Source organism: Pongo pygmaeus, chromosome 12 (genome assembly GCF_028885625.2).
Source record: "Pongo pygmaeus isolate AG05252 chromosome 12, NHGRI_mPonPyg2-v2.0_pri, whole genome shotgun sequence".
NCBI classification, from domain to species: Eukaryota; Metazoa; Chordata; class Mammalia; order Primates; family Hominidae; genus Pongo; species Pongo pygmaeus.
In genome coordinates this window covers 62809048-62834651 of record NC_072385.2, presented here as the reverse complement: position 1 = coordinate 62834651, position 25604 = coordinate 62809048, and the positions used below count along the sequence as shown (strand labels likewise).

General features: G+C 46.3%; 1 protein-coding gene across 3 annotated transcripts in view; it reads right to left on the bottom strand.

The window, feature by feature from the left end:
- ADD2 (adducin 2) overlaps window positions 1-25604 on the bottom strand; it is a 111837-nt gene that overhangs the window by 38310 nt on the left and 47923 nt on the right. For 2 of the 3 annotated variants that reach the window (XM_063648595.1, XM_054475753.2), the window contains exons 2-6: window positions 17964-18079; window positions 11156-11372; window positions 9247-9385; window positions 1267-1418; window positions 744-824 (exon numbers count right to left, since the gene is read on the bottom strand). In XM_063648595.1, coding sequence (XP_063504665.1) covers window positions 744-824; window positions 1267-1418; window positions 9247-9385; window positions 11156-11338 — 555 coding nt within the window. In that variant the 5' untranslated portion in view covers window positions 11339-11372; window positions 17964-18079. Of the gene's footprint in view, window positions 1-743; window positions 825-1266; window positions 1419-9246; window positions 9386-11155; window positions 11373-17963; window positions 18080-22571; window positions 22680-25604 lie in introns of those variants that run through there. The other variant, XM_063648594.1, reaches the window with a different exon arrangement.

The following is a 25604-nucleotide window of genomic DNA, read 5'->3' as shown; positions in this document are numbered from 1 at the left end:
CCCTGGGCACCAGTTTCCTTTCTTGCTTCTCAAGTGGCCTTGGCAATAGTAGAAGTCCTGCCCTGCCTACATATTCTATGACTTGCTGAGCCTGGACTTTTGAGTGAGTAGCTGCACTCTACACTGGAGCATGTCTCAAGCCTGGCAGAGGCCCCCAAGGTGGTGTCCTCCTCTCCGAGGTGCATGGCACAGCAGCCACAGCCCATGTATCTGAGAAGGATTGGGCCCTTTTCTGCTTCTAAGACGGTCCTTTCTACTGCTTTCCTCCTCCCATCCAGAAATATTTCCCGAACTAAAGCAACTTTTGAAAGTGTCTACCTCATCTAAAAGGAGCAACACTGAAAAGGGACCCAGAAGCATCTCTAATGGTGCCAGTGCTGGACAAATCTCGTGCTGCTTTGGTTCTTATTCTAATGTATCCCCCTAACCAGAAAGGCCCCCCATTCCCAACCATTGTGGTCTAATCCCAGATGTAGCCATCCCATGAGTCTGCTGAGAGGATGCCAGGCCCATCTCCGCTCCCTCCTCCCTCCCACTGCACTTGCCACCTCCTCCCGGCAATTGGTCTCTTGGTCGCATCATGCTCTGGACACTTAGTTTGTTCCATGTGTCTTATCTGCCCTACCAGATTGTGAGCTCCACAGTGCAACAGTGACCAATTAGGAGATGACCTAGCACTGTGGGAACAGAGAGAGTGCTGTCATTTCAATAAGGAGTGGGCAGTGATGCTGGACTGTACTCACCAGGCTGGACGCTGTGACTTCACTGCAAGAAACTCCCTTAGGGCTGATCAGGAAGTGGTCCTGCTCCTTGCTGACTCTCAACTGGAGGAAAGACACAAGTTCTCAGGGGCAAGGAGGGAGAGGGGACATTTCCAAGGACACTGTGCTTGAATGCCCTCTTCCCCTGAATCTACTGTACCCAAGTCTTCCTCTAATGAACCTTTATCTCTCCCCCCAGCCATAAGAGATAAAAAGGACTCAGCCTTTATTTGGAGCAGGGGAAAGGAAGCTACAAAAGGAAACTCACTATGATCAAGGGTAGCTCTAGTATAGGATCCAGGAGTTCCTTCCCATCCAAAGAAGTGCGCGCTGGGCAAGCTGCCTTATCAATTACCACAATGGTTAAAAACCTTGGAAAGTTTCAGTGCATTTTGGCCAAAGGTCACCAGCAGTGCCATGGCCATGCCAAGGGTCAGGAGTTCTCCCTTTGGGTTTTGTGGGACCGCACGCAGTGCCCCACCCAACTCCAGGGTGTTCTGCTCACCGTGACATAGGTGTCGCTCAGCTGGGCCCAGCCATAGAGGTCCAGGAGTCGGTAGACACTGCTGATCTTGCACCGCATGAGCCGCTCCCCTTTGGCCAGGTTCAGGGAGTCAGCCGTGTGGAGGTCATTGATGGGTGTCATCATGGAGACATCTGCAGGGACAGTGCAGTTCTCTCAGGGCCAGGGCCCATCTGCCCTCCCCTTCCTTGCTCCAGTGTTCTCCAAATTCTCACTGGCACTAAAACTGCACAGGAGACTTCCCCAGGCAGGGAATTTAACATTCTTTGACCTTTACCTGGGGGAGGAGTCCACAGAATCGACATCTGTGCCCAATAAAATCTGCTCACTCAGATAAGCTCTTGCTCAAAAATCATGGCAAGTCTCAAGGCCACAGAATGAAGGGTTCTGGGAATGCCAAACTTACCATAAACTCTGAAGATGGGCACTGAATCAAAGCAAGAATAAATCTCTGACTGGAAACATGGGTATATTTCATCAGTTATTATTAATGAAGACGTTACTAGTCATTAAACCAGCTATTACATTGTTTTAACGACACCATATAATCACATTTTCTGTGATTTAGAAACAGGGAAAATAGAAAGCCAGATCAGAGCTGGGCACGGTGGCTCACACCTGTAATCCCAGTATTTTGGGAGGTCAAGGCGGGCGGATCACAAGGTCAAGAGATCAAGAACATCTTGGCCAACACAGTGAAACCCCGTCTCTACTAAAAATACAAAAATTAGCTGGGTGTGGTGGCAAGCGCCTGTAATCCCAGCTACTCAGGAGGCTGAGGCAGGAGAATCGTTTGAATCTGGGAGGTGGAGGTTGCAGTGCACCACTGCACGCCAGCCTGGGGTCAGAGTGAGACTCTGTCCCCCACACGCTCCCAAAAAAAGAAAGCCAGATCAGCCTGAAAGTAACTTCCTCAAGTTTTTCTAACAAGTCATAAACTTCTGGAAGTGAGTGCAGCTGTGGCTGGCTGAAAGGCCAGAGGCCTCAGGCAGGCTACCTAGGCTCCTCTCTGGGCATGCAGTCCCTTAGCTACACGGTGGTTCTTTCTGGGAATTTGAGGGGATGTGGAAAGGATTTGGAAATGGGCCTAGCGGGTTTGATAGTCTTGTCCTCAGGGCATGCAAGGGTCTAGGAGATGACATCCAATCTATCCTGTTAACCATGATGACCACTGCCTACATGTCTCAGGAAGGGAGCAGAGCGCATCTGAGCTCCAGCGCCTGAATCAGCATCTAGGAACCAATAAGAGAATCAATAGGAAAGGTTCTGGCTTAAAATGGTGTCTGGCTGGGAGCCTCCTGATGCTGCCTCTCCCAGCTCCCACCAAAGATTTTAATGGATCAGGATGCTCTTTGGAAGCTTTTACCACCTCTGTGAACCTTGCTGCAGTACGATGTATGTCCTGCATCGAGTGTGCCATTAGTGGAAGTGATGACGTGGTCTACAAAAGCGAGGGCAAACTGGGTGCTGGGCCAACATCCAGTGAGCAGAGCAGGCCTTGAATCACCCATGTCAGGAAACGCACACAAGGGCCTTGCCAACCAGAGGTGATACACCTCCAGGGCAGGTGCCCTGCAAACACAGATAGCAGGGACAGCAGTGGTCCAAAAGCTTAGTTAGACTGCCAAGGACAACAACAAACTTCCAAAGTTAAGGATTTCTAATTCAAATTGACCAGTTTGGGATTGCCTCCTCCCCTCTGTGGGTTCCCCAGACAAGAAATTACCTCTCTGCTTCATGCCTAGCAGCAAGGAGGGCAGGTCAAAAGCACAGGGCCCCAGGCAAAGGCAGGCAGGTGGGGCTGATGTTGGGAGGTCTATATAGTCTATACCACAGTTCTTTGAATACTTCTCCTCCAAATAACCATGGGGCCCCAGTGATGGCCAGGGGGCCAGAACAGGTCTGAAAACATTCACCCCATCACATCATCTGTGTCTGTATCAAAGACAGTCCCTCTCCCCAACACCGTGGAGGTTCAACTAAGAGGACGACCTCACCCACAGGTACAAGGGGCAGAAGAAGAAGAGAACAGGAGGGCTCAAAAGGAGCTCCCGATCCCCTGCTCTGAGTCTCAAGAGAGGGGGGATGAAGAGAGGTTGATTAATGAGTACAAAAACACAGACAAACTGAATAAGTTCTAGGATTTGAAAGTACAATAGGGCAACTGTAGTTAACAAGAATTCATAGTGTATTTCAAAACTGCTAGAAGAAAAGATGTGGAATGTTCCCAACAAATAAATGATAAGTGTTTGAGGTGATGGTTACTCCAATTATCCTGATTTGATCATTACATTATATTTATATATAAAAATGTCACATGTACCCCATAAATATGTACAACTATTATGTATCCATTTTAAAAATAAAATAATATTACAACAAGTTTTTAAAAGCTTATTCTAATTGGCCTCACGAAAGTTAGGATGGCTAAATGTCACATTTATAAATCAGATCTAACTGAGCCATTTAGTCAAAGTACCTAAGAAAACACAGAAAAAGATGAAAACTCACCGTGGTCCCTGAAAGCTAAGACTTAAGGGCACACTGATGTCAAAACCCCAATTTCTAAGGCAAATGGAGCTAGACAGATAACAACCTATCTGGGCTTGAACTCGTGGTACTTGAAACTTCCCCTCTCCACATCCCTGACTCAGATATCCTGGATGTGTACTAAGCAGATTTCCAGGCATCCATCTGTCTTCCTGACAGATGTTGATTGGTGAGGCAATGGGAATGCTGGTCAGCCCTATTCCTTTCTCAGGAAGAAGAGTATAAGGACAGACATGGAAAGGATGGTAGAGAATATGACAGATTTGGGAGATAAAAACCAGAGAGCCAGGCTACAGATAAGCCATATGAATATGGTAGAAGAAACATTTTCTGAACTGAAAAAAAAAAGACCTGTGCATGTGAATATTCGCTGATTATGGGGAAAGTTCATATAAAGAAAAAAACCTACAATTATATGCTTCCTGGTAACATTTCTGAAATACAGGCATAAGGGGAAAACATCCATAAGCATCTAGAAAAAAAAATGTTTGGCGACCTAAAAAGGAACCAAAAAAATTGGCTATCTCATTTCTCTGTTATAGCCACAGAATGTCAGATGGCAATGCTATAGGAAGTTTACAAAAAATAAAAACAGGCCAGGCACAGTGGCTCACACCTGTAATCCCAGCACTCTGGGAAGCTGATGCAGAAAACTCGCTTGAGCCTAGGAGTTTGAGACCAGCCTGGGCAACATAGTGAGAACTCGTTTCTATAAAAAATTTAAAAATTGCCCAGGCATGGTGGCACATGCCTGTAGTCCCAGCTACTTGGGAGGCTGAGGCAGGAAGATCACTTGAGCCCAGGAGGTTGAGGCTGCAGTAAGCTGTGTTTGCACCATGGCTCTCCAGCCTAGGAGACAGAGCAAGATCCTGTCTCAAAAACAAAACAAAAAAAACCCCACTAAAATAAAGTGGCTCCAAAGAGGTAAAAATAAAAGTACACCAGGCAAATATAAACAAAAACTACATAGAGGTCATCACATTATTATCAAAATAGAAGTTGGGAAAAACAATATTCTCTTATACAAAGAAGCTATTTTGTAGGTCATTTTATATGAATTAAAGGTACAATCAATAATGAAGCTATAACTATCAGTCATGCTTATGCCGTGAATATTTCAAGACATAGAAAGCAAAAACTATCATAAATACCAAAAGAAATAAACAGAAATCAAATATAATGGGAGAAAATTTTTTACAAAATCAAATTAAAACAAAAATATAGATTAAATACCATGCTACACAGATGGTATATACCCATTATCATTTTTAAATGCTATTATTAGGCCACAAAGAATACCTGAATACATCTCCAACACAGAAATTAAATAGGCCACATTTTCTAAACATAATGCAATAAAATCCAATGCTATTAGCAAACCTTTAAAAGACTAAGCATTCAACCACTTGGAAATAAGAAAACACTCCTAAATAGCTCTTAGAAGAAAAATAAAGTCCAAACAGCAACTGCAAGCTATTTAGAAATTAACAATGAAAGAATTACTATGTGTCAAATTCCTGAGATAAGGCCAAACACACACTCCCAGAAAAAAATTTATAGCCTTAAATGTCTTTATTATTGAATTAAGTATAAAAATAAATACATTTTATGCTACTCTAGAAAATACATAAGCAACAAAATAGAAAAGTTATGGAAAAAGATTAATGAATATAGAAATAAAACTAATGAATCAGGAAGCAGAAAGGATAACAGGACCAATAAGTAAATCCAAGAATTGGCTTATGTGAGATGATCTATGAATAAACAAATATCTAGATTGATCAATAAAGAGAAAACAAAAATTTACATAGCACCGGGAATGAGAACAGGATGTTATCTCATCTACTTTAGCAGGAAATTTGAATGATAAAAATAATATTGTAAATGACTCTCATAAATTTGAAAAACTCCATAAAATGGATTATTTTACACAAAATATATGACAAAAATTTAACCAAGAAGCAGCAAAATAAATTTTAAAACTCCAGATGAAACTGAGGACAAAAACATCAAAAATCCCTAAAAATATTCCAGATCTAGATGACATTCTAAGTGAATAATAAATCTCAAGGAGATTTCCTATCTTATTTAAACTATATCAGGGTAAAAAAGAGAGTGAAATCACCTTGATTCAGGTTATGAAATTACAGTCGTAGTATCAATATTAGGTAAAGACTGCCCAAAAAGTGAACAGCTAACCAATCTCATGTGTGAATATGAATGCAAAAATCTTTAATAAAATTCTGGAAAATCAAATCCCGAAGGGTATTTTTAAAAGAATGCATCAAGAACAAGAATGATTTATTTCTGTAATGAAAAAGGAGTTCAATACTCAGAAATCTGTTACTAAAACTCATCACCTCAATAGTTCAAGGGAAAAAAAACCAATAAATGGCCAAAATGTATTTTACGACATTCAACATCCATTCCTGAGAAAAACTCATAGTGAACTAGAATAAAAAGATATTTCCTCAACATGATAAAAAATAATTATCTCAAACTCTTGTGGTAAAACAACTTCCATTAAAGTCAGAAATAAGACAAGGATAACTAATCTATTATTAAACATTGTTCTGAAAGTTCTAACAGATGCAATGAGAAAACTGGAAAAATAAACCAATGGGTAAATGTTGAAATGAGGGAAGCAAAATGATCATGATTTGCAGATTATGTGATTTTTGTATATACAACACCCAAAAGAATTAACTGAGATGATATTAACATTTAAATAAGAGTTCAATGAGGGGCTAGTGTATACACACACGCACACACACACTTATATGTATATATATATATCTAACAATTGATCTTAAATGAGAACTATAACCAGAAAGAAAATAGAATGGATAAAGATTCATTTAAAATAACAAAGTTATTTAAAAATTCCAGAATAAACTTCACAAGAAATTAGTAAGAACTACATGAAAATAATTACTAAACTTTTCTGATGGATATGAAAGAAGACTTAAATAAATAAAAGACATATCTCATTTCTGAAAAGATTTACAATTCACTCATGTAAATATTTTTAAGTACCTACTATGTGCCAGATACATTCTAAATCAAAGGATATAGCAGTGGACCAAACATACAAATTTCCCCTACAGAGCTTACATTCTAATATAAAATTATAAATTTATAAATTCTTCACCAAATCAGCTTATTCATTTAATGTAATCCCAGTCAAAATCCACCCCCCAAAAGGGATTTTTAAGGTCAATGGGGGGACTTGACAAAATAATTCTAAAGTTTGATTTTCGTTTTTGTTTTTTTGAGATGGAATCTTGCTCCGTTGCTCAGGCTGGAGTGCAGTGGTGCGATCTCAGCTGACTGCAACCTCCACCTCTAGGGTTCAAACAATTCTCCTGCCTCAGCCTCCCAAGTAGCTGGGATTACAGGCATGCACCACCATGCCTGGCTAATTTTTGTACTTTTAGTAGAGACAGGGTTTCACCATGTTGGCCGGGCTGGTCTCAAACTCCTGACCTCAGGTGATCCACCTGCTTTGGCCTCCCAAAGTGCTGGGATTACAGGCATGAAAAATTGTACCTGGCCTAAAGTTATTGTAAAGAATAAACTTGTACAAACAGTTGAGAAAAATTGACAAATGCATAATTAAGGGTATTTGTTCCATTGGATGATGAAACATGGGAAAGGTACTTCTAAGCATGCAATCAAAAGCAGAACACACAAAGGAAGATTACAATGGTTTCTGCTACACAGAAACTAAAGAATTCTACAAGACAAAAAAAATGCCATGGACAAAACTAAAAGACAAAGGAGAAACTGGAAAAAAAAAAGCAATATATTTGACTGATAACAGAGAAATAGCTTTACTTTATAAAAATGTAAAAATCCAAAAGAAAATAATACACTAATAGGAAAATAGGCATAGGATGTATAAAGGCAATTTACTATAAAAAGAAAGTCAGGGCCGGGCACAGTGGCTCATGTCTGTAATGCTAACATTTTGGGAGGCCGAGGTGGGTGGATCACTTGAACCCAGAAGTTCCAAACCAGCCTGGGCAATATGGTGAAACCCTGTCTCCACAAAAAATACAAAAATTAGCCAGGCGTGTGGTGCACGCCCGTGATCCCAGCTACTTGGCAGGCTGAAGTGGGAGGACTGCTTGAGCCTGGAAGGTTGCAGTGGGCTGAGATTGCACCACTACACTCTAGCCTGGGCAACAGAGTGAGATTCTGTGAGAAAGAAAGGAAAGAAAAGAAAAAGGAAGAAGAAAAGAAAAGAAAGAAAAGAAAAGAAAAAGGAAAGAAAAGGAAAAGGAAAGGAAGAAGAAAAGAAAACAAAAGAGAGAAAGAGAAAGAAAGAAAAAGGAAGAAAATCATGTCCAATATGTATGTGAAAATACATTAATATATCCAACCTCATCAGTAGTCAAACAAATGCACATTAAAACACAAATAAGGTATTATTTGTCACCTACTGAATCAGGAGGATGAAACAAATGGCAGTATACACTATGGACCAGGGTAGAGGAAATGGGCACTCTACCGCATTGCTGTTGGGAACGTAAATTGGATCCATTTGGAGAAAGGATGTAATCTGCCATTCTGCATTAAAGTCTTTAAAACATGCATGCATGTACTTCAATTCAGCAATTCTACTAGTAATTTATCTTAAGAAAATAATCATGGATATAATCTCAGGTTTATTTACAAGGATGTTTATTGCGTTGTTGTTCCTAATAGAAAAAGTTGGAAATAACCTAAAAGTCCAACAATGGGAAATTTATTAAATAGCATGTATCCACCAAAAATTATATTATAGAACCATATTTTATGTGATTACATTTGTGTTTGCATAATCTATATATGTTAAGAAAAAAAAGGACTGGAAGGATATATGTTCACCAAAATATCAAGAATAGTAATATGAGGGCTTTACGAACACAGTAGAATGATTTCTGCTTCCCTTTCTTGGTTATTTTCACAGTTTTCAACCATAATCCTGTAATAATCTTATTGAGGGGGAGTTATTTTTTGATGCTTGTGTTTTAAACGTTATGGGCAGAGCATAACAGCCCAGGAGGGTGGCTTCCTGCATAGCCCTGGCTGGCTCCTCTCAGCCCTCATCTGTGGAGTCAGGTTGGCCTGTCTAGTGGGTCATGGAAACACAGGCATCAGTGGTCTCCTCCCATCCACTGAAGTCACCTCCACCCTCTCATTCCTGGCATCAGGGGTAATTCTTCTGTGGACATTTAATTTGCAGCAACATCAGAAGCAGAGCCAGGTACCTCTCGGGCTGCTGCTGAGCTCCCCAAGGCCTGATAACACAATCGGCTGCTTGCTCCGTAGCCTGGCAACCAGATGCTTCTTGCTGCTCCTCCCTCTCTTCCCTACCCCACCCTCCCCTCCACCTCTGCTCCTGGCAGCTCCCCGGGCACCACATACTCATGGAAGATGTTGGGAAGACTGCGTGGGAGGTGCTGGCCATGAAGTCCGCGATCTGCCGCAGGGCCCAGATGTTGGAGGAGTTGTTCCCCTTCTTCATCTGCTCCTGGATGAGGCCTTCCAGCTCCTCCCTGAAAGACTGAAGGAGGCCCCGAGGTGCTGGTCCCCCCATAGCCTCTCACACAGCTGCCCAACAATGAGCTCTTCCAAGTGCCCACCCCTTGCCCCTGGGTCAGCTAGGTCAGGGCCATGCTCAGGGTCCCCAGCTACAGGGGACACTGGGCAGTTCTACTAGGACCTCAAGAATTGCTGTATGGGAAGCAACAAAGAAATGCTGGGAATGGATCTTGTGTTCCTTTGCCCTGTGGGCAGTAACCCAGATTCCAGGTCCTTTCTGTGTCTAAATGAGGGCCAAGACCCCTCCCCACCATCAGACATGGTAGGACTTCACTTTAGTAATGAAGGACATTTTTTTAGGCAGAACTGAATGGAGAGAGCCACCATCCCTCTCCATTAGCGATGCCTGTGATTCTTTTGGGCCTCAGTTTCCTCATGTGCTTAATGAAAGGGTAGGAGGAAGAACAGGAGGATTTGATGATCTCTGAGGTCGCTTCCACTCCTGATGTCCAACTCTAAGCCTGGCTTTTCAGACCATGAGGCCATAAGCAAGGAATCCTGCCCACCACCAGGTGGCAGGAGAAAACACTAAGGAGGAAATGGGGGGCCACTTAGGTGTGTTGGCCAACCTATAAAAGGACAGAAGGAGGCAGGCCCTCCTCCAATCCCTATTGCCTGCCTGAGCCCTGAAATCTGGGCTGGTGCTAACTCTGCCGCCTCTCCTAACCCCCTTGCCACCCCTCCTAGTCACACTCTGGGGGTTTTCCCAGGGGCTCCTCACCCCAATGCTTTCAGCATCTGCCATATTCCTCCAGGCTCCCCAACACAATATCTGGGCACAGATATTGGACCTCAGCCCATTCCCTGGAGCTGCTCTGTGTGGCCTGAGTATGCACCATGGCTCCCAGCCAGGGACTCACACAGCCCCTGCACAGGCCCTGGCTCTCTGGAGCCCAGAAGGCCAAGGCAGAGCGGCTCCCACTTCCTGAGCCCATCCTGGCAAGCAACTGGAGATGCCACCTCTGTCTCTGGGCTTCCCGATCCTTAGGATCATGGGCTGATTCCTGAGGCCCCCAAAGCTCTTCCTCAGTCAGACCCCTCTTGCCTCCTCCACACTGATTTCCCTCTGCCTTCAGTGGTCCACAGGGCCCATGCTTTGGCCTTCTCAAGGCACTACCTCCTCAAGGAAGAGCTCTGTGTCCATGCCAGGCAGGAATCAACTGGCCCCAAGTAAGAAGTAACTTGAGTGATCCCGACTTGCCTTCCCTTCCCGCACCCCATCCCATAGCCCTGCTGAGCCCTCCACTCTCCCCACCTCCTGGGGTTTCCAGGTCCTCCTCAGCCCCATCCCATTCATGTCAAAGCTTCATTTGTCCCGACAGAAAGTTCTTACTTTATGATGTTCAGTAAAGGGAGCCCCAAGCCCTCCTCCTGGCACCCTGCTGGTCTCCAATTTACATGGATTTGTCTGTTCATTGTCATAGCTTTGGGTGAGGAGGGAAGACTGGGAACTGAGGATCCAAAGGGGCACAGGAAACTGAGGGGGACTCCTGTCTCCATCCCACCTCCCCCCGCACCGAGCCAGACTGCCGCACACAGGCCAGATTCTGCCATCCACCAGTTGCAAGGGAGAGTCAAGGCCCCAGGTGACCAGATCCGTCTTGCTCAGTGGGCTTACATTTCTACTGACTCTGAGCAAGGGAAAGAGGAGTTACTCATCTTTCGGGTGGGTACACGTCCTGAAGAGCCAGCGCCCCCTGCGCCCTCTCCCGCCCGGGTCAGCCCCACTCACGGGACTCTGCAGGATCATGGTGACGCGCTTCTTCTGCTCCATCAGGTTGAAGTCCTGCCGCAGGTCCGCCGCCCGGTTGCGAAGGCGCATGTATTCGGGGTCGTCCTCTGAGAAGCGGTCAAAGTAAGGCTGCCCCTGCGGGGGCGGCGGCGAGGCAGCCTCGGGGACCGTCTCTTCGCTCATTTTCCCGGTGGGTTTGCAATCCGCTCCTGGAACCCTACAGAGAAGGGAAGAGGGTATGCCGTCAGGTTGGTGCTCCCCGTCGGGGTTCACGCTTCCCAGAGCACAGGGCTGGGTTCAGTTGGATTCTCAGTGGGGTGCGGCTGTTCCTAGGATGGTAGAGGCAGAGCCTGGGGAGGAGGGCAGGACGCCGGCAGCGGCTCCATATACCCATCTATAGGGGCGCTGCTGTGCCATGAGACTAAGTAAAAACATGGGTTCAGGTGTCCACTCCCTTCCCCAACTAGCCAGCCCTGAAAAGGTCACACTTGGCTTGGAGTAGAGAGTTCCCCGAATAGAAACATGACCTGCAGACCTTGTTGAGCATTTCGGTGATGCACACCTATGCAGTGGTAAGCTACTTACTGGAAATCAGTACTTCATCTAAAATGGAAACCCTCTAATAAGGCCCCTCAAAAATTATGGTGGAAATAGCTAATGCATGCTGGGCTTAACACCTAGGTGATGGGTTGATAGGCGCAGCAAACCACCATGGCACACATTTACCTATGTAACAAACCTGCACATCCTGCACACGTACCCCAGAACTAAAAAGAAAAAAAAATTATGGTGGGAAATTCACAAAAGAACACTACTATTAAACAGGGCCTACTAAGACTACTACTAAAAGAGCACAGGAACTACTAAAACGTGGGAAGCACTTTGCCCAATGCTTTTCTTTCCAACTTAAACTTCGCTCTGGCCCCTGGAAAGGAATTTATTGGTGAATCTGTTTTTCTGAAACTTGTCTTAATGCAGAATCAGATTCTTATTCCAAGTTTAAAAAGAGGTGTGCAACTTTATTAATGGAAAATTATTTTCTCTCCAATCCCACTCAACTCATGTTGAGAAACAACAACTAAATATGGTTTGCAGGGTGCCATGCTGCCCGGCTGCCAGAGCCCCACGTGCTGCATGTAAAGCTGCTCCCTGGAGCAAGGACCACAACAGTGTCTGGAGAGTCAAGCTGGGGGAAAGCTGTGGATTTTTTCTAATCAAGCATGCTTTTTAAAATGCATGAATGATGAATGAAGAAATGTTTTCTGTTGCTATCTTGGAGCCCTTCTGAAGAGTAAGCCTGCAGTTCCAGGCTTCACTTCCCAGCTGTGGGAATTTGGCCAAGCCTGTCTCCCTTCCTGTTGTCAGCACTGCAAGGCCTTTAAGTCGGTGCTCTATCACTTCAACACCCAGGGTGGCCTTTCAGAGCGTTGGCCTTCTCCCTGCTGGCTGTTTCTCTTCTCAGCAGAAGGCAGCATGTACTTTGGCTGAACAATAATTGGCTTTTTAACATATGTGTGAAGATACAAATAAAAGAGCATTACAAGGGACCAGGACACCTGGGTTCTCATCCATAACCTGCCACTCCCTTGCTTTACCTCCATGGGCTCCCATTCCATGAGGAGAATGTTCTCTTGTTCTTTGGGATAAGGCTCCTGGCCTCCCAGGTCCTGATCTGCCCTTTGCCCGTGGCTGGCCAGTACTGGCTCCCTCCAGCCTTGCTCCAGCAGTCCTATTGGCCCCAGCCTACCCTTGATTCTGGTCAGAAGCTCATTACAAAGGAGGCTTTGCTGATGTCCAGTAGAGCATATTCTTGTTGTCCCTGAGCTGCCTGTAACCTCTTCTTCCACATTCTACCAGAACTCCACACTCTACCCTTGCAGTCTCTCTGGGTGGGGTGAGGGGAGAATGATGCCATAGATAAGCTTGGAGGACAGTGGAAGGCCATCCCATCAGCCCAGAATACACAGATGGTTTCCTGTTGTTCTTGTTTGCATTCTTCCTTTAGGAGAAAGGCAAACAGTTCGTTCAAGGGAAGGCACATGGACAGAATTCCTCAAAGGTCAGCTGATGGCCCGAGCCCTCAGCCTAGAGCAGTGGTTCTCAACCTTGGGTGCACAATAGCGTCACCTGGGAACTTTAAAAACTATTGATGCCAGATATTCTAATATAATTAGTCTGAGGTATGACCTGGACATCAGGATTTTTCAAAAGCTCCCTAATCCCTAGTGAGCAGCCACGGTTGAAATATCTATAGTTTAGATGTTAATGGTTGCAACATGTAATGGAAGGCATCCATTCCAGGTGTTGGCCATTTCTAGCAAGTCTGACATAAGATGGCACAAAACCTCACATAATCTGACTCTCACATCACAGGCCACGTCCCATAGCTATCTAGGCCCCTCTTCTCATTCAAACCACCACCTGCTATCATACACTTGGCCTGGGACATGTTACATTAAGTTTGGCCTAAAGCTGCCTCCTTACATATTTTGAGTGTGGCCTAAGGGCTTTTCCACTGTAAGGGTTACAGTATAATAAACTGTAACCCAACTTGATGTGTAATAGACTGTAACCTACTCTTGTGACAAGTAGCTGAGTCTCAGCCAACCACAGCAGCTGAGCTTCCACCAATCACAGGTAGCCAACTATTCAAACACTGTTCCAATAAAGCAAACACAAAGCCATAACCAATCCAGCCATTTCTGTATCTCACTTCCATTTTCTGTAGGTCACTTTCCTTTTTCTGTCCATAAATGTATCCAATCATGTGGCAGCCTCAGAGTCACTCAGAAACTATTCTGGTTCTGAGGGCTCCCCAGTTCCTGAATCATGCTTTGCTCAAACTCTGTTAAGTTTAATTCGTCTAAAATTTTTCTTTTAACAGACAGTGGGAGTGCTCCAAATGCCACCATGGCCTGCTTCTGCAAAGCTGCCAAACCAGGACCTATGATCTTAATCATTCCACTAGTTAGTCATCTTCTTATGAAAGCCCTTAACTGATCTCCCCCAACCAGCACCACACTTACCAGCAGTGTTGACAAAATATTTGATAATAGGGGATGGAGATGAAGGGTTGGAGGTAGGGGAAGGGGTCTGCTGGGAGTGGGAGCCAAAAAAAAAAAAAAATTCTGTAAAGAAAGATTTTGGAACAGATTTGGCAGGCTGCTAGAATGGTTGTGGTCATACTTAGCAACATTTAAATCCAGACCCTTTCCTTTCATCTGAATGGAAAAAGAGTGATTGAGTCAGGGATGTTGCTGGTGGACTGAGCTCTAGACTAGAAGTCAGGGACCTGCAATCTTGCCCCTATCTGTCACTCAGGAGCTGCATGGGCTTGGGCAAGTCATTGCCACTCTCTGGGTCTCACTTCGCCCAGCTCTAAATGAGAAAATGAACCGAATGACCTCTGGGGTCCCTTCTAGCTCTGACACTCTATGATTTATCTGAGTTGGAGATAGATACATTCATGTAATAAAGGCAGAAGGATGGAGGATCTGGGTTTCCTGGAGCAAGAGAACTTCCCGCTTTCCCCCAGAGCCTCTCCCGCAAGTCAGATGCCAAAAGAGAAACATCTGCAAAGAACACACATTGGCCTTGTGGATTCCAGTCAATCCCATGTGCATGGGGTTAGTTAAGAATATTTCACCTCTATCACGCTCACACCCAACCTCATCCCTGGACCTTGAGGATAAGAAGGGATGACAAAGTCAAACATAATAGGACTGCATCAGAGCCACACAGACATGTGGCCCCCACTCAGATTCTTCTAGGCAGGCAGCACTGCAGAACAAAACTCTTCCAGAGACATCACCTCATTGAACCCCACTCCTTCTCTGTTTAGTGACTCATCATAGTAAATTAATTCTCTCTGGCGCTTTCAAAGCCCTGAACCTTTGATGTTATTTTTAAAACAGCAACAAGCAACTCCCCTTCCCCAGCGAGTACACTGGATGTGAGCATAGGCATGTGAGCCCTCTGTGTTCCCTAGGACTCCAGGCTCCAAGCCAGCTGAACTCTCAGCTTCTCTGGGACTGGGATCATTTTGGCCAGCGCAGCCTTGTACTGAGCCTTCCAGGCAGGAAAAGGTTGACCATCTCCCCTTCCCCATGGAGTGGTTGCATTCCCCAGTAACTGGTCTGTGAAGGCTGTGAAGTAGCTCTGCCCTCCCTGAAGTGCAAAGAACCAAAAAGCTCTGGGCCTGATGGATAGGAGCTCACACCGCTATGCCCCAGGGCCTGCCTTCCCTTCTTAGCAGCCCCAGAGGGTTGCTCCAGAGGTACTCCGATGGGGGTGGTGTAGGACATGGAAGCCCTGACTCCATCACCATCACAACAGGGGCCTGAGCCAACCCTTTGGCTTTGTAAATCAGAGGCATCCTCTTGTGCTCCTTCCTTCTGTCTCCAAAAAGTTATGTGCAGAATGGCTTAGTGATCAAAAGCACAGACTCTGGAATAAGACTATCTGGGTTCAAATCTCAGCTGTGCCACTTATTTTCTGTGTAATCTTGAGCTAGTTACTTAACTGCTCTGTGCCTCTGTTTCCCCACATATAAAATGGGGACTGTAGTAAATTAACTACCTTGAAACGTACTTGTGAGGATTAGTGAAGTTAATGTATGTGGAGTATTTAAAACAGGGCTTGGTATATAGCAAGTGCTATTAACTATTTACTCTTATTATGTGTGATTGAGGGGCTTAAGTCATCTTAGCATTAGGAATTCAAGTAATGAGAGGCTTGTGATTCAATTATAAACAGGTGCACACTAAATAACTGTAATTACGTGTTTTAGTCTAAAAAACTAATTCAATCTTGAGCTACATTGACAAAAAGAAGAACATCCAGAAAAAGACTGAGAATGCCCAGTTTCCCAACCAGATAATGGGAACAGGTCAACCTCGATATCACAAAAAAGAAGCTAACCAGGATGCTAAAGATCAGAGGAGGCCAGCGTGTGATGAGCCAGGTGTGATATAAGAAAGACTATATCTCATCTTTGTCCCTGGTTCCTGGCACAGTTTCAAAAACCTTTGGAATTCCTAAAATGTCCAAAAGACAATAGGAGTGTCTTTTGTTATTCATCATGAGCCTCTTTCAACTGAACCTGAGTTTATACTAATAAGGTGACTTAAGATAGGCCCTTAGTTTCAAGAAAGGGTCTAGCCACCCCAGAAAACCCAAGCACATGATTAGAAGCCTGTAGCATCACCTCCACCCCCCCACCGCCCCCCCCCAACCAATCCCACCACTTCCAAAGTGGGGAGAGGGGCTAGAGATTGAGTCCAGACAAGTGGCAAATGATTTAACCACTCATGCCTCTGTAACAAATGCCCCTTGATTTTTAAAAAAACTCTGGACACCAAGGTGTGCGGGAACTTCCTAGTTGGTGAACACATTGATGTGCTGGGAGAGTTATGGGCCTGGATTCCACAGGAGAGAGCACGGAAGCTCTGTGCACCCCACCTTACGCCCTGACCTATGGATGCATCTCTTCCATGTGGGTGTTCCAGAGTTGGACCCTTTGAAATACGATTGCAAGTACCATACTTTCGGTGAGTTCTGTGACTCATTCTAATGAATTATTGAGCCTGAAGAGGGGTCATGGGAACTCCTAAATTTGTAGCCAAGTCAGTTGGAAGTGTGGGTGACCTGGGGACCCCACTTGTGGCTGGTGCCTGAGGTGCAGATGGTCATATTGGTGACCTTGTCCTTTATCTTGTAGTAGTTAGCTTGTGTGCCCTTCAACTTGGGGTGGTTCATGTCAGAATTGAATTGAATTGTAGGACAGCCAGTTGATGACAGGGAATTGGTAACATCATATTACCAGGCAACTTTTATTCATGATGTATTTTCGCCCCCAGGACCAATCTATGAGGTCGATATTATTGTTCCAGTTTTACTTGAACAAAATAAAGATAGGCCGGGTGCAGTGGCTCATGTCTGTAATCCCAGCACTTTGGGAGGCCGAGGCGGGTGGATCACCTGAAGTCAGGAGTTTGAGACCAGCCTGGCCAACATGGTGAAACCCTGTCTCTATTAAAAATACAAAAATTAGGCGGGCATGGTGGTGTGCACCTGTAGTCCCAGCTACTTGGGAGGCTGAGGCAGGAGAATTGCTTGAACCTGGGAGGCAGAGGTTGCAGTGAGCTGAGATCACACCACTGCACTCCAGCCTGGGTGAAAGAGGGAGACCCTGTCTCAAAAAAAAAAAAAAAGATAAAGAAACTGAATCACAAAGAGATTAACAAACTTGCTCAAGGTCACACAGATAACAGTGGAGTCAGGATTTCAACCAGGTTTGTCTCTAGCCCCACATCCTGCAGTTCTCCACTCCATCATTCTGTCCCAGAACATCTGCTGGGCTGCCATGTGGAAGAAGGATTAGGCTGGTTCTCTAGAACCTCAGAGGCTAGAACTAGGAAACCAGGTGGTTGTTACAGACAGGCAGATTGCAGCTGAGGGCCTGGGGGAGAACTTCCTAAGGGCAAGAGCTGCTCAGTAATGGGAAGGTGGAACAGGCTGCCTTGTCAGGTGGGGAGTTCTCTCTGCTGGGAGTCAGAGTGAGCACAGGATGCTGTAAAGGGGCTTCTGTCCTTGCTGAACCACAGGCAGGGGGTGGACTAGTGACTTCTAAGGTCCTTCAGATTCTATGGTAGGTCTTGAGTCAGCAGGATAAGGGGACTTCATAGCAATGACCTGAGTGTCTGGAAGCTCATTCTCATGCAAAGGGCCTTGTCCGCACCTCATGTGATGGGCCCAACCAAAAAGTGTGCATCACCCCCGTCACCACCAGAAACTACTGCTTACTTACCGGGAGGCTGGCCCAGCCCTGTCCAAGGCTCCTGTTCACTGCTCAGTCTGCACCCCCCAGCTCCACTCTCAAGGGTGCCAGCCACATCTACACAACCTCAAACATCCAGATGGAAACTGCAAAACACAAACACGACAAGTGTCAGGGCCTGCACCACCATGACTCTTCACCTGATTTATAAGAGCTTCTGGGAAATTCCTTAAAATGAACTTGAAATGAATTTTTATTTTAAAAGCAAATTATGCCTTTAAAAAGGTAAAGAGGCCAGGCACAGTGGCTCATGTCTGTAATCCCAGCACTTTGGGAGGCCAAGGTGGGGGGATCAGGAGGTCAAGATATCGGAACTATCCTGGCCAATATGGTGAAACCCCATCTCTACTAAAAATACAAAAATTAGCTGGGCGTGGTGGTGGGCGCCTGTAGTCCCAGCTACTCAGGAGACTGAGGCAGGAGAATTGCTTGAATCCGGGAGGCGGAAGTTGCAGTGAGCCGAGATCGCGCCACTGCACTCCAGCCTGGGGGAGGGAGTGAGACTCTGTCTCAAAAAAAAAAAAAGGTAAAGAAAGCTGCATTATCTTTACAATTGGGATCAAAATTCCTTTCAAAGAGAAGAATTGGAGAATTTCTTTGCTGAGTGCTGGCTGGCAAGGCCTCCAGGGAAAGCGGTTGCCCTGGCCTGGTGGAGGACGCAGAATGTGGAACTCCTGCACGAGCCCAGACGTGGTCGCGAGTTGCTGGGCTGGGAGGATCTCCCTTCCTGAGACCCCCAAAACACTTCACTAACAGCTGCTAAACTCACAGATGCTAATGTGAGTGATGTTTGGATGCAGCCCAAGATGCAGAAGCAGCCTGAAGAATATCGCATCCCAGGAAAATGGGAGAGTTTTAGATTTGCACAGGCTGTCCATGGGTGAATTCAAGGCCATTTCACCCACAGTTCGAGGGGAAGAAAGACCCCAGCTAATACCTGGATAACAGGTCCTAAAGTACTACTGAAGCAGGAATATAAAGTTGTTAATACCTTACAAACTAGGGTGAGTTACTACTCCAAAACTCCCAGGAATCAAGGTCTTCAAAGCATTAATTGTCAAAATGTTTAAAAATAAAGACAAGTGATGACAAGTGATCGTTTTCCATTTTCACCTGGACATCCTGTTGTTCTGACCCAGAGCTGCTGGGGGCTGTCTCACCCAGGGCTGGCAGCATCCCTGAGCACCTCCACCCTACTGCCGCCTGCCCATGGCTCTGGCTCACTGGCAGCTCAGGTCCATCCCTGACCCAATGCTGTCCAGAGTGGAGCCATTCGGACAGACTCGTCCCACCAATGAGGGACAAGGAGAACTTATCTTGGTAGGTACAATGTGCCTGTGGGAATTCAGGATACCTGCACACCCACTAAGGCTCAGCCTCCTCCTCAATCCAGCCAGGCGGCCTGGGGCTCAGTGTTTCAGTGCCTGGATGGTCCCTGAGCCCAGTCCTGATGCTCGCCCATCTACTTAGGAACAAGTTGCTTCTAAGAGTGAGACTCTGTGCTCTGTACATGCAGTGCCGGCTGAGGTCCTTCTCCCAGAGGTTCTATTTTTAGCTAGAACAGGGTACTAGCCACCACTTGATGCTAGGCCTCCCTTCCAGGGCTGGCCTCAGGGTGGGGTTTGCTGATGTATCTCCACTGCCCTCCCTAAGGACCAATCTTGCAGCCTCAAACACCAGCTTCCTCCCCTTCCCCAGAAGGTCTGAGGCTGCCCTGTGGCCGCAACCTGCTAAGATTTGAATATTCAGAATCTCAGCTATTTTTTGTGTGTACTAATAGAATTAATCCTTTGCTCCTAGAAGTAGCCTGCACCATTCCTGTAAGAAAGCAAACATTTACCCCCAATGTAAATATACAGTGAACAAAGTAATTCCCACCCCAACCCCCATTGCTGCTGAAATTCCCTATCAGAGCACCATTCCTTGGGTTATGGTGTTACACCCTAATTAAAATGAAAATAGTCCTGAGAGGTATTTGAGGCAATTGTATTATCTAGAAACCATTGTCCTGTGGCAATGAAACCGTCAAATCTCTGATTGAGGAGCTGGGCTGAGCAGGCAGGACAGGCACCAGATCAGCAAAGTTTAATGAGAGAAGGGAAGAGAAAGAGGCCTAATGCCAGGGCTTCTCTAGAGAGGCCCCAGCACCTAGAGCAGGGCTGCTGTCCTGGGGGAGTTTAGATAATCCTGGCCGGACGGAACCCTCTGAGCCTGCTGAAGCTGCTGTACCAAGCACAGCATCACCTCTTGTGCAGCCTTCAGCTTCCTAGCACATGCTTTGAGAACCTAGCTCTCTCCAGCTTCCAGCCCCCACATCCCTCAGGCAGAGCAGAGATGCAAGGGACAGTGTGAGCCATGCTGTCCCATGTAGTGAAAACAGATGCCTGACACCCCCTGGGTGGTTCAGAGAGCACCAGAGGCACAGCCCCTCAGAGCCACCTGCCCCCTGCTCTTGGTGTGCAGTCAAGCTGGGCTATGAGGCGGCAGGAGTTAGGGCAGTGCATTCTAGTCCTCGTTGACTGCCCTCTGGACTGTGAACCCAGACATGAAAACACTCAGGGGCCTTTGCCTACTCCTGTGTCCTGCAGCCTCTTTAAAAATCAACCTGCAAACGGACCATCACTCCTGCTCACCCCACACCACAGCCTCCCCAGCCCCCTCTTCTCTGCCCCCTACCGACCAGGCATCCCACCATGGGATCCCACCTTGACTCCCTCTTTTTGCCCTGCACATTTAATTGGTCACTGAGGTCTCTGGTTTTATGTCCTAAATATCTCTCCATGCGCAGCGCCAGGCCCTGAATCATGCCTCCATCTCTCCATCCTTTAATGATCTCTGGTCCACAGTCCTTCCTGGCCCATGCCTGTCACTGCCCTGCTAAAAATCCATCTCTGTCTCCAGGGGCCGTGTTCCTTAACCTTTTTTTTTCTTTTTAAAGCCCTGCTTTTCCAACCGAAACCTAGTCAAATTTAGCCTTATTATTACCAAAATGGCAGGTATACTTTTCACATTTTCCGAATATAAAATGTTAAATCCGAATGGGCTTTGTCAAACCAAATGCACACCCCATGTTAACAATCCAAGCCCACCGATGCCCAGCTGGGAGCTGTGCGTTTTTCTCTCTGCCAGCCCCTTCTCCTTGAGGACAGCTACCCTGTAGGATGAGGCTGAGACTCAGATGACACCTCTACTCCCAGCCCCCTGACCTCTCTGCATTTGCCCTGCTCTCCAAGGACTATTCCCAGGACCCAAGAGGCACAAAGCAGATTCTTGGTTGGGGCTGGAGTCTGCCAGGAACACCCTCCTCTCTTCACCTCCTCCCTACATTTCATGCGTCCTCTCCTCTGGCAGCCTGCCCCCTACACCCCCGCCCTGGGCTTTCACATCACTTTTATTTGCCTCTTCCATTCCACTTGCAGCCTGGCAGCAACAATCTATTACCGTGAGCTCCTGGCAGGCGGCCTGTGTCTCTGCGTTTCTCTATCCTTCCTGTTGCCATAGGGCCTGGTGCCAGTTAGGTGCCAGTTAGTTGAAGGTAAATTGGGAAGAGCTGGGCCAGCTTAACAAAGCAGCCCTGTCCAGCCCTGAGGTCCCAGCAGCAAGTGAGGCCTGAGGGGAGCTCACGCTACAGTGTGAGGAGACAGACCCTGAAGGGTAAGGTGCTGAGTGTTCATGGAGGAGTGCATGGCAGGTGCCTCAGTGCCAAAATCACCTTTTGTCTTGGTATATAACCGAGTGGCTGGCCCCTCAGCCACCCTTCTTGCCTAATTTGAGGCAGAACCCAGCAACAGATTGCAACTCTTACATTAACAAATCCGACATTAATTATGGGGAGACAGAGAGGAAGGTAATATTACATACCACGCATCACACACAGCAACCTCCTTGGCTCTCCCATGTTCAGCCCTGCCCTCTTCTCTGTCTCTCTCACCTCCTCCCTTGAGCACCCCCTCACCTCCCTTGCCTGGGACCCTCCTCTCTGCACAGAGGAACCCAGGAGCTCCCTCTCGGCCTGGCCAGCCCACTTCCTCACACCTCTGCAGCCCCTCAGCAGAGTCCCTTCTTGGGATTCGCCCTGGTAGGAGGGCAGCTGGAGACTACACATCACGAGACACACTTCCTGTCACCAAGCATCTTCTTCCCTGTCCCAGTGAAGACCAAGTACATGTAACCACTGGAGTATGAAATAGTATTTCTATGAACCGTTCCTTGTGGCTATCAGAGAAACAAAAGGTCTATAAGGGGAGTAACAGATGCCCGAGTTGTCTCACTTTTTGTTAAAATCAGCTTAAACTTCATGTGCCCTAAGCTGAGGCAGGCGCCGTCTCCCGCCACTTCAGTGGGGGAGTCTCCAGACAGGAACAGACAGTCTGTGTGGCTCAGCACCCAGAGCTCAAAGTGAAAAGACGCAAGCTGTGACTTCCCAGGTGCTTCCCAACAGCCATAGCCATGGCCATGGGTCCCTCAGCAGTCCTGGCCTCTGAAAGCCCCAGGCCCCGGCCCCATGGGTCAGCTCTCCACAAGGACAACATAGCATTTGCTCCAGGACTTAGGCTAGAGGTCAGAAGCCAGACTTACCGATCCCTGAATGAGACTCCCACAAGTGAGAGAGGAGACGATCAGGGCTGAGCTGCTGCTACTTTTGCAGAATAAATAAAGACAGTTGAATAAGGGACTGGACCACACCCTGCCTGATGTGTTCAGATAAAGAGAAGGCTCATGCCTCTGGTGGGTGGGATTATGGGGAAAGCTTATCATCATTTCTTCAAATGCTTCTGAATTTTACAAAGTTCTAGATTAGGTATTAACTGCTGTGATCATTTAAGCCAAAAACAGGTGAAAAGAAGAAAGAGAGAAAGAGGCAGGACAGCGATGGTAAAGTCTATGTCCATCCCCAGACACCCCCTTAGTTGGAAGAATCCTTTAACCCCTTCACTGCTGCAGGCCCCATAAATACTTATTTCTGGGCATCCCTGGTGCAAACATTCCTAGTGAAGTCCAGTGAATTTTATTTTTTTATTTTTATTTTTTTTTCTTCTTTTGTCTTCTTTTTATTTTTTCTTTTTATTATTATTATTATTATTATTATTATTATTATACTTTAGGCTCTATGGTACATGTGCGCAACGTGCAGGTAAGTTACATATGTATACATGTGCCATGCTGGTGCGCTGCACCCACCAACTCGTCATCTAGCATTAGGTATATCTCCCAATGCTATCCCTCCCCCCTGCCCCCACCCCACAACAGTCCCCAGAGTGTGATGTTCCCCTTCCTGTGTCCATGTGTTCTCATTGTTCAATTCCCACCTATGAGTGAGAATATGCGGTGTTTGGTTTTTTGTTCTTACGATAGTTTACTGAGAATGATGATTTCCAATTTCATCCATGTCCCTACAAAGGACGTGAACTCATCATTTTTTATGGCTGCATAGTATTCCATGGTGTATATGTGCCACATTTTCTTAATCCAGTCTATCATTGTTGGACATTTGGGTTGGTTCCAAGTCTTTGCTATTGTGAATAATGCCGCAATAAACATACGTGTGCATGTGTCTTTATAGCGGCATGATTTATAGTCCTTTGGGTATATACCCAGTAATGGGATGGCTGGGTCGAATGGAATTTCTAGTTCTAGATCCCTGAGGAATTGCCACGAAGTCCAGTGAATTTTAAAAGCCCTCCAGCAAACAGCCTCAAACCTAATAGTTGGTAGGCAATGTTTTTCTGTTCTTCTATCCAGGAATTGGATTGTTGTGGAATGAATGGACTGAGTATTCTTTCTTACAGACTTGGAATCATTCCCATACCCTCTAACTAAATAAACAGTTATTTGTCAAGTATCTGTTGGTGCCCAGGAGTGAGCAAGAAGTGGAATTGGATGTGAGAGGGAAGATGGCTGGGAGAAATGAGACACGGCCCGGCCTGCTAGAGGCCCACAGTCATGTTCGTATTCATGAAAAACATGCATGTAAGTGAAACATACATAGATACATGCACATATATGCAGATATGTAATTAACTGTTAAGGGCAACACACTACAGGGCCCCAACAATGAATGCTGAGGTGATCAGAAATGAATGTGTTTAATGCTTGTTGGGAAGGGAGACTGGAAACCTTGGGTGCACATAATGAGGACCAAGGTCCTGAGTTAGATCCTGAAGAAAGACATTATTCAATCAACAAAAGCTGTGAAACTCTAATAAGTGCCCAGTGCTATGCCCAGCCCTGCAGTGAAGGACCCAGCATCCTGGTTTTTCGGGAGAAGAAATTGAGGCTGCAGGAACCTGGGTGACTTGATTCAGGCCACAGAGCTGGTGAAAGGCAGAACCTGGGTTTGAACCCCTCTAGTTCCAGAGCCTGTTCTCCTGTTACTTCACCATACTTTCTGCCCCTCATTTGAACAAAGGGGAGCAGATGCCAGGGGCCTGGTAGGAGGTGGGGGAATGGACATCAGCAAGTGGCCAGAGACCAATTTCTATATTCCTGGCAGAAGCCCTGAGGACTTGGCCAGCACCAGAAAGGATGATTCTACTTCCTATTTCTGGCATGCGGGGCTCAGAACCAAGCTCTTCCCCAGCACAGAAATGGGGATTAGGAGGCAAGGGAGAGAGTAGGCACCTCTGGTACTCACTCTGACAAAGTGAGCTTAGCTTTTAGGTAAAGAAGATCCTGCTGGCCCCTCAAGAGGACAGGAGGGCTGCAGTAGTGACAGCTGGTGGTGGGTCACCAACCTGCACTCCCAGGGCTGCCAGTCACTGCAGTGTGGGTACAGTCACCTATGAGACTTGCTTCATCTGGACTCAATACAATCCTTCCACTAAAATATCTGCTGTGGGTCGGGACCTGGATCACCACTGGGGATGTGAAGGGATGCAATCGTAATCTCATTTCTCAAAAGGCCCAGGACAGGGGCATGGGGGGTGACTCATAGAGAGATGATTACAATACTGGGGTACAGTGCTCTGGTATAGGTTCATGAAGGTGACCAGCGGGTCCTAACCTCGAGGCTGCAGCACTGGGCTTTAACCCACTCATCAGCAGCCTCTGCCACTGATCACAAAACCATGTGGACCTCATGCCTTCATGAAAGGAAAGAAAGGGTTGTTGGGGAAGCCCTGGTGATGGAGAGACAGTGCTGAACTAGCAGGATGGCTGGGCTCAGTCTTCCCACACTCAGTGCCTTCAGTAGAAAGGTCAGACTTGGAAACTATGCAGATAAAAGCCCATCAAAATGGCTGTCTAATTGAGCTGACTGTCCGGATTCACTGTTCCACCTCAGGCTGTCCTGGAATCCAGTGACAGATACTTTTAAGCAGTCACCTTGCCTGCCTTTTGCCTTCAGGCAAGACAATGGAGCTCTATTTTGAAAAGTTTCACCTCAATCAAATTCAAACATGAAACAGTTGATTCTGCTCTTTGGCCCAATCTGAGAGATCTGTCCTTCAATAGGAAGGTGAAGTGTAACTTACTGGATCATGTGACAGGATTGTCTTGTCCCCATCCCCAACCACCCCCCACCAAGAAATCCAGGAAACAGCTATTGGGTATGTATCCTTTTTTGTCAAATAGAATAAACCTATCCTAAGCCATAAGAGGTGGGAATAAATG